The sequence below is a fragment of the Cupressus sempervirens genome, chromosome 1, assembly GCF_028749045.1.
Source record: "Cupressus sempervirens isolate cs-2001-9-10 chromosome 1, ASM2874904v1, whole genome shotgun sequence".
Lineage (NCBI taxonomy): Eukaryota > Viridiplantae > Streptophyta > Pinopsida > Cupressales > Cupressaceae > Cupressus > Cupressus sempervirens.
In genome coordinates this window covers 761879005-761891013 of record NC_143118.1, presented here as the reverse complement: position 1 = coordinate 761891013, position 12009 = coordinate 761879005, and the positions used below count along the sequence as shown (strand labels likewise).

The 12009-nt window shown below is 34.2% G+C and overlaps 1 protein-coding gene across 14 annotated transcripts in view; it reads right to left on the bottom strand.

Annotated features, from left to right (window-relative positions):
* LOC149580128 (transcriptional corepressor LEUNIG-like) overlaps nucleotides 1-11662 on the bottom strand; it is a 73895-nt gene extending 62233 nt beyond the window's left edge. For 3 of the 14 annotated variants that reach the window (XM_089789571.1, XM_089789605.1, XM_089789624.1), the window contains exons 1-9: nucleotides 11607-11662; nucleotides 11429-11501; nucleotides 10088-10135; nucleotides 6669-6766; nucleotides 5495-5604; nucleotides 5053-5328; nucleotides 1491-1576; nucleotides 1235-1322; nucleotides 1001-1073 (exon numbers count right to left, since the gene is read on the bottom strand). In XM_089789571.1, coding sequence (XP_089645697.1) covers nucleotides 1001-1073; nucleotides 1235-1322; nucleotides 1491-1576; nucleotides 5053-5328; nucleotides 5495-5604; nucleotides 6669-6766; nucleotides 10088-10119 — 763 coding nt within the window. In that variant the 5' untranslated portion in view covers nucleotides 10120-10135; nucleotides 11429-11501; nucleotides 11607-11662. Of the gene's footprint in view, nucleotides 1-1000; nucleotides 1074-1234; nucleotides 1323-1490; nucleotides 1577-5052; nucleotides 5329-5494; nucleotides 5605-6668; nucleotides 6767-10087; nucleotides 10136-10376; nucleotides 10420-11428 lie in introns of all 14 variants that reach the window. The other 11 variants (XM_089789567.1, XM_089789599.1, XM_089789621.1 and 8 more) reach the window with 7 other exon arrangements.
* Between the last annotated feature and the right edge of the window lie 347 nt (nucleotides 11663-12009).

Sequence of the window (12009 nt, the reverse complement as noted above, 5' to 3'; positions counted from 1 at the left end):
CTACCTCTCTGAATGGGAAGAGTCATGCTGATAATGTGTATCTTGTTGAAAGTTAGAAGCATAATCTGCTAAATGTCGGTCAGCTTAATGATAAAGGTTATCATCTAGTGTTCAAGGGAAGCATGTGCGAAATTTTAGGAAGCTCAAGAGAGCAATTCCACACACAGATTGTGTTTGAGTTTCGACAACCTGATGTTTGGGCAGCTTCTACAATGCCTGTCTGTTTGGGTGATAGGCAGCCCCCTCAGTTCCTAGGGTTGGTAAATTCAAGGTGGCTTCTTTAGCACCATTACTGTAGATTTGCTACTTTTTCAAATGATAAATTTAAGCTGCTGTTTCGAGTGAGATATGGTAATATTGAATCTGATTGTAAGTTAAAATCATGCTAAATAAATAAGAGAATTTTAATTGTTTCATTTCTCAGGGGTATAATTGATTTCCAAAGTCTATTGAGGATAATATCAGTTGGAAAAGATCTGTTTTTGAAGTAAGCTCCAAACGTTTATGTTGTGAAGCAATTGGCTTTCGCATAACATTCCTATCTAAGATTTTATTCCACTACTGTATTTTTCAGTTCCTATGATTTTTAGAATATTATTCATCATTTTAAAAGCATTGCTTAATATTACATAAGCATATAAAAGCTTTAATAATCCCTGTGTTGATCTCCATTATATTTGATAGGATCCACATCATTTCTCAGTCAAAATATTCTTTGACCATTAGTCTTCCAACATTGTCATAGCCACTTACATTCATGTCACATAGGATCCACATCATTTATCAGTCAAAATTTTTGTTAACTATTAGTCTTTAAACATTGTCACAGCCACTTACATTCACATCACTTTGTTAGAGCTTAGAAATCATGCACTCTTTACTGAAAGAGAAATGCAATAAAGAAATTCTCGGGCTGGACTGTCCTGTGACACCTAAATTAAAATTTCTCCAATAAGAAGTACTGGTTGTGAAATATGAGAAATGGAGTCAGGTAACAAACCATGACTTGAAAGATCGCATTTTAACACTGAGCCAGATACTCCCAACATAGATGGATCTATAACAAGTGATCCCTGGTTCAAAAAACATAGCATCAATTTCTCTCTAAATATTTATAAATTCATTTCCCACCCTAAAAAGAATTGAAAGAGCATTTAATGTCACCCCCAATATAAGTTGATAAAAGCAATCTAGCTATATCAAAGAAACCAAATGTACGTCCAAAAAAAGAAACCTGTGAATTCCCCGGAATTGGTTGACGCCAAACTTGACCTTGTTGGGCAGGTCCACTAACATTTGCAGCAATATTCTGAAACAATGACCTATCCAAATCCAAAACAATTCTTTTAGATAAAGATATGCTTAAGGCTGAAAGAAAGCTCTTAAATATGATGCAAGTTTTTGACTTTATGATCCAAGTCCTGATCTGTTGCAAAAAAATACAATTTTAGCGCCCTAAGACAAAAATCCAACATGCAACTTAAACTTACCCAGAGGGTTGCCCTGCAATGGAAGCAGCTTTATGGAGAACAGCATTGCCACAATCCAAGAAGTGGGCTGGAGATTCTCCAACTCTCTGCTCTCATAAACATGTCCAACATCAACTCCTGAGAAAGATACTTAAATATTTTTTATTAAATATCTGAGAGACAATCTTCAATTTCTTATAAACAAATAATTTTTATTTATAAAGGGACGTTTAGAAAGTGTAAAATTGCCATGTCAACATTTCTGCAATAGCAAGAAGCAGACAAGATGATGACTTGAAAAAAGCAATTTTCCATGGGGTTTGAGAACATTTAGTGTGAGGGAGATGTGTTTCAAGCTTTGAAGGAAATAGGGGCCTATGTTTGGGAACTACGGGGGCATTGAGGCTGGGGAACTGTGTGGAAGTGCACACAGTATTACTATTAGCACCTAAGTCACAAGATTCGTCGAATTTCATTTATGAGATTCAGATTTCAGTGAATTCTCTCTCTTTCCGAACTTCACCCAAATTTTATGATATTTAATATAATATTGTTATTTAATATAATAGTATTTTATTGTAAACTGATATTGAGTATTTTAGTTAAATTGTTTAGCAGTGTTAAACTATTTTGACAATTTTGTGGTTATATTACTAATATTAAAAAATACATAAATATAAATAACTAAAATTGAAGGTTGATTTTTTTTCTGAATTTTTACTCTTGCCGAATATCATTTGAATTTATGATCGACGAACTTGAATTCGAATTCGAGCCTTGTGACTTAGATTAGCACTTGAAAAAAATAGCAATTACTATTAGTTTAAAAAGATAAAGATGTATAACATACTTACTAGAGTCCAGTAATAGTCTTCAAATGACAAGTGTAAAAATTGAAATTACGAATATCAAATATAGAAATTGCAACGACAATTTTCCAAATGGTCAAATTTTTATTTCACAATCATATTTAATCACGATCCAATGTTCATCAAGATTCAAAATTACAATTATCTGATCCAGCTATCAAGATTCAACAATGTTCAGACTTCAAACTTGAAATATCCCAAACTTGGATACTCTCTCAAATTTGATTTGGGTATTTGAATCTTGAAATGTTTTCCTCCATTATATTGCAAAAGAACAACATGCAAACATGCAAGGAAATGATATAGATTTCCAAGGAAATAATCAGATTACAAACACAAATCAATTGATAATGATTCTGATATAAAACATGTATGGCTGTTACATCAAATATACTGCTGTTACAATGCTAGAACATGCATACATTTTCTTCCAAAACCTGTTTGAAACAATAGAAATCTGCTCAATGATGAACCCAGAGTGAATCCACCTCTCAAGTAGTGTTGGGTTTCTATTAAATCTATGAATATCCAAAGGTTTACGTTCTCAAATATGTCTGCTACTGTGTAACCATTAAAATGGAAAATTTATCAAGTAACAAATCAACGTCTCATAAGAGAATGAGACTCTAAACCCCAATCGAACCTTTTATTAAAAAAAAAAGCCAGAATGATATCAATTTCCTTCTTCTAATTCTTTTATTTAGCAACTTAAGCATATAATAATATTTGGAAAAAAAGTCAAACATAATAGAGACCCTTCATAACAGCACATTGTTTTTTGCAAGACTACATTACCCAGAGGCTCAGGTTTAGGCAAAAGTTGGGCTGTTTTAGAAATGGGCATATCCATGCCATCTCAAAAGACTTATAAAAGAAACTAGGACTTTCTAGGGAATATACCTTTAAGTGCTTTAGCCAAACAAGCTGAAAAACAGTATTAAATTCTATTTCTGACCTTAGACTTCACATTTTCTTCACTGTGCAACATCTATATGGTAGGTATCTAGGAAAAGCGTAGCAAGAATTAGAATCGTGATATTTCCATCAGTATTCAACTGTGTAGTTTTTCGAGTCAAACTCATTGACTCATGTTTCATGAGTAGTGGTTCACATGAACCCATCTCTCATGCGAAAAATGGAAAACTTAAGGCTCATTGGATCTAGGTGATGCTCACAGAGGTGAAGCACTAGGACTTCCCAGGAGTTCACCCATCCTAGTGCTACTCCAGCTCGAGCGCAATTAACTACAGAGTACTACTGGTATGGGTGACCTCCTGGGAAGTCTCGATGCTTCACCTCTCTGAGCACCACCTCTTTGATGAGAGATGGGTTCATGTGAACCACTACTCATGAAACATGAGTCAATGAGTTTGATTCGAAAAATTACACAGTTGAATCCTGGTAGCAATATCATAATTTGACTTGCTGAGGAAAATATCTCCTACTTATCAAGAAATAGAATCACTTTCAAGGAACACTTTTTATTCCTCCACCTGAATTTAAAAAGCATAAAACCTCCTGCCCTTTTTGCTGAGTACCTTACATAGAAAATAAAATGAGAAGCAGCTTGTACTGAAGACTTGGTATTTTCATGGGAGGTCTTCTAGCTGCAGCAGATTGAACCTAACCTATTACAGACTTAGACTCAGACTTAGAATAATTGATAATGACTGATCCCATATACTTGAAGAAACAAAGGAAATCTGTGAAGGGGGGCTGCAGATAATTAGTCTTCATGAGGGCAAAACTTTTGATGTTCTGGAATTATGTTGTTATTTGACTCGGAAAGTCCAGGCTGCCTCAATTTTTCACTTTTCTGTATTTCGGGATAAATTATATACTTTCCCCATGGTATGTGAGTTTTTTCCCAAGAAAATTTATAAAAAATCTCTTTAGAAATAAAAGGGAAATAAAAAATAAAGAATACTATGATTCTTTGATTAAAAGGCGAATTAAAATTTTTAAAAAAATAGTTATAAAACCCTTTAAAAAGGGAGAGGAATATTTTTTATTATAATTTTACTAAAAGAAACTCTGGTTGAAGGGTCTGATGGTTTGGGAATCAACCCTTAAATGTTATATTCAGCATTTGTGTGAGACTTTAGAAGGGATCATGGAGATCACTCAAGGAAAAATTAGGCTGCTTGGTGAGCTATGAGCTTAGAGAAGGGTGAACACAATGTGTGTACAGCTTGGGAAACAAAGTAGAGTCCACATTGTCCTGATCAGGGCTATTTTGCATGTTAAATAATGACTCTGAATCATGTCATATTCGTGTTGAGTTAAGCTTGGGAATTTAACTCTAAAGCAAGTTGTGTTAATGCTTGGGAAGCATTAACTAATTTAACTCTTAAGCATGTTGGGTTAATGCTTGGGAAGCAACTGTGTTGGTTCTGAATACGAATTGGATCCTCCTAGATGTAGCATAGTTGGTTAGTTATTTCCTTCAGATTTCTTATAAAGTATGCATGCAATACTATTTATATCTATTTTAGCTAACATTATATATTGTGCATTATGTTAACTTTAGTATTAAGTTTAACCATTGTATTAATTCCATTGCAAATTACTTTTGTTAACTCTGGGAGAAAAGGGACATTACAGACTAAATAATGCACCTCCATTGTTAAGATCACTGACTTGCTCATAAAAATGCTCAAAAGGTATCTATCCTAAATCCAAAAACATACACAGAGAGATCAAATTTCAATAACCTTCAGAGAAGACTCCTCAAATCCATCCCTTTGATGTGATTGTTTCAAGCGTTGTTCATAAATTTTCGTTGTCATAGCATTAACTGTTGACTGCCCCATTCGATTTTCAGGATTGATTGAGTTAGCAGCACCATTAATAGAAGGATGACTCATGTTCCTCCTTAGCTGAGAAAGAATTTGCTGCTCTTGCTGCGGGTTTTGTTGTTGTTGCTGTTGCCATTGTCTTTCCTGTTGCTCATGCTGTATCTGCAGCTCCCTAGCTTTTGATTGCTGTATCTGTAAGATCGGCAAAAATATGCACATGCAGCCAACTTCAATTGCAATTCAAAACAGATTTGATAAAATTCAGATCGAATTCTAGCAAAATTATCAAATTAACAATCTCATCTTAGTGTTGGTCATGTAATGTAAACGTTTATAAGTAAAAATGAAAAACCCTCACCTCTATATATGATGCTGCCTTCTCAGAATGTTTCTCATTTGTTCGTGAGATGAAAATATCCCAAAACACAGACCACCACTCAAATAAAAAGCCTCCAGGTGCATCAATTGCTGTTATCCAATTCACTGACTTTTTAATAGAGCTTATTATTGTAATTTAATAGAAAACAAAAATACTGACCTACATTAAATGCAAGTCAAACCAGATGGTAAAATGCAAATTAAAAGCTATTAAAGCAAGGAAAATTGGAGCATGATTCAGCCACAGATGAGCTCGCATGGCATGGTTCAAGTTCATTGTCCTATGAAAAAGCTCAATCTTTCTGTCACACACATCCAGTCGCAATCAAGCATTTTTTTTAAAAAGGTGGAGCACATTTTATATGACACCTTAAACATAAACATATATAGTATAAAAATAAGGGAAATAATATCCAAAGCTGATAAAAGATATACATTTCACAAGTACAACTAGCATGGATAAATATCAAACAATTAAGAATAATTATGAGCCAATTGAAAAGCTTGCAATTTTTTCAATGTATAGATAAAAAAGAGTGTACAACATACACAGTATCTATACCGCAATTGTCAAACATAATGTGCTTGTAAGCAATATAGTAATATGCCAGAAAAGAGGCACTTATTTTTTAAAGAATGTACCAAATATATACAGCATCTAAAGAATTACATTAAAAAATAATTACAACCCAGACGCTAAAATCTCATGTTCATTATAAGTTGTGGTCATTCTTATGCCAAATCATACATATTTAATGCTTCTATTTCTGAATAATTTCCTTGCAATTCAAATACAAGGACAGAGAATGGAATGCGTCTATCATCCAAAAATTTTGAACAAATAAATTTCTCAGCTTTAATATTGTAAAATAAATCCCCAAGTAAACTAGCAAATATGTTAAATATACACATTGTAAATGGGGTTTGCACAAGAAACTTGGATTACATTTCCAAGATAAAGAAGATTATTTTTTATTGGAATCAAGTATATTAAATACAAATGCAGAAGAAGGAACAAACATTATTCAGTAAAAATGACATTAATGGTGTTCTTCCTTGTTGAAACGAGATCCATGAAACATGATCAAGGCACATGGAAGTGCAATATATAAAATAGCAATTGAGTGCTCGCTATTGGATCAGGAATTTCTTACCAACTGGCTCTGTACAAACTTTCCCCTCTTGCATGAATGCCTTAGCAGATGCGTTGAGACCTCGCTTGACAAGATAGTCATGAATGTACACATCCAGCCTAATCATGTACAAATAGGAAACTAAATTCAGAACATTATCCTGAAATTAAAATCTAATTAGCTCTCATATCTAATATGTGTGTGTGTGTGTGGGGCGGGTGTTGTTCAATTTCAATAACAAAATGAAATATTAATTAAAATCAATACTATTTTATCCACAAGGCTGATGCTACACTTCACTTTCTCTACTCTTCATATAGACGTGTATTGATTGCACCCCAAATGAATTCTCATATATGAGACCTTTCTCAATTTTAGGCATCATGTCTCGTGATGAATAAAATCAAACATATTGGAAGTTAGAATGTAGAATTTCATATCATTCCTTAAATCTTTCAAAATAAAAATTAAAAACACCTTGACATCTTGTCATAAATGTACATAATTTTTTTTTAAACAGGCTAGTCCTATTCAATTACATTCATTCATGAGCTTTTAAGTACAATTTGTAAGTTGGGAAGGAACAGATTTAAAGACAATGTGTGCCTACTAAAGATGCTTATGAAGGTATTTACTAATTTACTTGTGTATGACAACCGCATATGATTTGTAGTAGAACAAAGAATATTTCAATATACCTTATAGATCTATGAAAAATACTCTCATAGTTTTTGTCTATATTCATTTGTAGTGAATGGTCTGTTATGTAAAATGATACCTATATTTCTCATGCCATTGGCTCCATGTTTCCCTAATAGCCATGAGGAACACACACACTCTATCACCATCAAGCCTCCACCATCACAGATAGTCTATAAATGGTAATATTTTGATTGATAAAATTAGAACATGGTGCAACTTCATGACAATCGTGTATGAGTCAATCTAAAACTATATTGCTTGAATTCACACATTTCACATTTGCAAAAAACCATTATTAAGTAGTATGATTTTTCATGTAAAGCTGCGAAACAGATGCTGTAGCTTCTGCTTGAGCAAGGATAATATATGATTAAGAAAGAATGGGTGAACATAGGAGGGATTTTGGTGAATATAGAAATATTGTTAAAACATAGCCCTATGTGAGTAACAATATTATCTCATGTTGTTACCAGACGTGATAATCTAGGATTAACAAAGAATGGGTAAACATAGGGGATTTAGGTGAATATAGAACTACTATTAAAACAGAGCCCTATGTGATTAACAATATTATCTCATGTAGTTACAAGATGTGATTGAGTGGTTACATGACAAAAAATTTAAATAGTAGATTTTTATATTGTTACAAATAAGCACTTGAACTCCCAAAGGAAGAATCGCATTGCAGTAATATCATATCATATATTCTCTGATACCTTGTTACTTCTGATTCTGTCAAGCATATTTAACTTCACTGTTGTTTATAAAATTACTTCATCTAAAACTGGACTTTCAGGCAATAGCCATTAACAAAACAATAGTTCCAATCATCGACTTAAAAAGGTCACTTTCAACAGACCTTACGCATTTAACACTTACAGAGAAATTAGATTACAATAGCATCTTGCAAAATTCTTAATGCAGCCCATAGGCAAGCTTTTAGTGAAATCTGTAAAGCAAATTATAGACAATTTTAAGAAAAGAATAAAATTATGTGTGGTAATTGAAATTGATTCAGAACTCTTTCCCACTTGAAGCAAAATTCATTGAATTCAACTCCAGAAAAGATGGAGGTGAACAATCAAACTTGTCAATATGCATGGTGCAAGTAGGGTCCTGACCTGAAAAAAGATGCAAAGGTGTGAACTATTCCAACAACACTCATTACCATAAGAGTGAAGGCACTACTCTGTTAAGGAAGAATATCACACATTGGTACATGGAATTTCTGCTACAAGCGTTAACAGATTTATTGCAAGAATGGCGTAAGATCTGAATCAATGCAATATTTTATTTTATTCAGCTGTATCTGAATATTGGACTATACATGTACTGCACAAAGATACTGTACTATACTCCCACTAAAATTTAGAGCATATGCATTCCAACAGATTGGATTGCCAGTGGCATGTAAAGTCTCCCCCATATTAATCAATTGAGATTTTGACCAGATACATAGAAACTAGGCCTCTAAGGTTTTCACAAGAATAGATTACAGTGATATTTTCTAATTATTGCTAGAGATTTTTTCAGTATATTTAAAAATATATGATTTGTGAACACTGACTTATCAGCATCTGCACCTCATTTTCCACTGTATGACAAATTGAATCAAAATTGAACAAAATCTCACATAACATTTAGGTTAATTCTGCAGCAATATTTCTGGCAAGACAAAGCCAGGTGCTTTAATAAAAGCTTAAAGAAGTCTTCTTTGTGAATATTCTTGTGACATAACTTTTAATGGCTTTACCAAACAGATACCAGCTTCTTAAAATGGCCAATTCAAAACCGACAAAAGAATCTACTCTCCAAATGAGATCTTTTGAGTGGAAACGAAATTCTTCCTTTTCTATTTTCTCCCAAGGAAGGCTCGTTGTATATCAAGAGTATTGCCGATTAGTTGTGAGAATTGAATTGTAGCAATGCCAATAAACCAAAAAAGTTGTATTCATCAAAGCACAAATTTAGCCAAAAAGAAGCAGAAGACTCCGCCACTTCAAATGACAGTTTTGTTTTCTGTTTCTTTAGAGAACTCTCAAACAAAAAGAGTCTTGTCAAAATCCACACTCCTTAGAACTCAGAGAGCCGAAAGACAAACCATTTCAGATTGGTAATTACTCAGAATAAAGGATTCTATAATTATGACTCACTCAGAATCTCACAACTATGATACTGCCAAAGCTTGAAAAAATTTAGGGAAAAAATCCCTTTAGCACTCTTAGGTCATCCGGAGTATAGTATTCAATGAACCTAAGTAGTACAATCAAAGCCCACACAGAAGTATTAAAGCTCAATGTTATGAATACATTTAAGTAGACAGCCAATAAACCTCAGCAACTTCCAAAAACTCTCAATAGCTCCCAATACTGATAATATTTTTCTTTTGAACTCGATATTTGTTATAGTCAGCCAAAAGCTGATAATATTTTACACTATGCCACAGTATTTTAATCTGTAGCTCTCCATGTTTCTACTTTTTAAGTAGTGTAGCAGTAATTGTAAGCACTGGCCAATTATTCGAATAAGTTGTAAGTATTAATCTAATATTTAACAATATCTCTACATGCTAATCAATAATATCGGCTATGTTTCAACATAGAATAACTGCTTATAATCTTCAAAATGACGTCCTAGTGATTTTCAATAAGAGCAATAAGCATAAATATTTTTCAAAATGAAGATCTTAAACCTAACAGCTAGCAACATCAGTATTAAACGGTGAAAAACACAATTACATTTTGTCTGCTTCCCACTTAGCTTGTCCCATTCTTCTTCTGTGGAAACTGCAACCAAAAAACAAAAGAGAATACATAACATAAAATAGCGAGCAAAATCGACATAGCAACAAATCAGACTAAACAAGCTAAACCATGGCCAAACAGTTGGTTTTCCCAACCATCTAGGCTCGAAAATGCCTGAGCAAACTCTAAATACATCGAAACAAGCTCTAACACATCCGAAGTCATAAAAAACAAGCTCTAAATCTCAAAAATCATCAAAAGAAAACAAAGCTTAGAAACATACCAATCAATCAAAGCCAGAATTCAACAAGCTTAAGCTTCAAAATCTTCAAAATCATCCAAAAAAGGCACCATAGTCAACCAAACATTCGTAAGAAACCCTCCAAGTTAATATAAAGGAGGCCCAAACATATCTGAATTCCTCCAAAATGACTTAAGGGCTTTGAAATCATCAAAGCGTCAACCTCCATAATTGTACAAATAAAATCCATCATAAAGTTGCTCAAGAAGCTTCAGATGATATACTTACAGCTTATTAACATAACCAATCACAAAATAAACCACAAAAAACTCCAGATTCATGCAAATGGAGTTCAAAACCCTCAGAAAAATACACCAAAGAAAGATTGACACTGTCCGGATTCTCCCCAGCAAGACTTCAGAAACCTCCTTAGCCAATAAATCTTCTAAAAAACTCCAAACTCATCAATATGATTATCCGGAAGCCTCAAAATCACCAAACAAATGGCCACAAAGCTCGCATTCATCCAAATACACTTCAAGAACACCCAAATACGCAAACTAATCTCCAAACCCTCCAAATTTCATCTAAAAAAAGCTGAAAAAGGGCCACATTCCAGAACAAAAGGCCTCAAAATTCAACCAGACAAAGCTCAAAAAACTCGAAACTCACAAAACAAACCTTTTAATACTCCAAATTCATCCAACTAAGGCTCAAGAAAACCACGAAATCAATCAAAACGGAGCTTCAAAAATCTTCAAGCTTATCGTAACAAGTCTCAAAAGACCTCAAAACTAAGCTGACAAGTCAAAAAAAACTCAACATTCACCAATAAGCCTCAGAATCCTTCAAAACTTCCCAATCAAAGCTACGCGGCATCGAAATTCATCGCATGCGAACTTAAAAACCTTCAAATTCATCCCGACCAAGCTCAAAACGCTCAGAACTCATCCAAACAGAGCTCAAAATTTTCCAAATCAAGCAAAACAACTAAAATCCTTCAAATTCATCGAGAAAAACTAAGAAATACACAGAATTCATTCAAACGGAGCTCAAAATCCTTCAAATGCATCAGCACAAACAACTAAACCCACCTAAATCATCAGAGAAAACTAAAAAATCCTCCAAATTCGACCTCGCGGAGCTCAAATTCGCCGCAAAAGTTACCTTCGCGCAATTGACAATACATAAAACAGCCGCCAATTGTTAACACAGCTATAACTAAAAACATCTGAGAAGCGTAACGAGACGATCGAGAATAAATCTTTTTACCTCGTTATTTTACCGCAACCCCCCTTTAAATGCCGGCAGACACGTTTAAAAAAAGCGCTGTTATAGCAGACAAATCCCTTTAAATAAAATACGTAAAGTGCCACAAGATTAAATTAATTTTCTATTACTTTTAATTGTAGGTTCGGGCCATACCACAGGTTCGGGATCCAAGCCGAAAACGGACGGCCCAGATTGTCCCCGCACGGTACTTTCAACCAATAACATGCTCGTTCCGTAGGTTTGGACACCATACCTGAGACCCTTGGCCGCACCTCAGGCTCGGAAAACCTTTGAACAAGTCATGGTCGTAATGGGGTCGATTGCGGGTCCCGCCAAGCGCGTGGGTCCCGCATGACGTGGTGGACGCGGTTATCTTACACGTGGCAGAATCGTGGCCCCACGA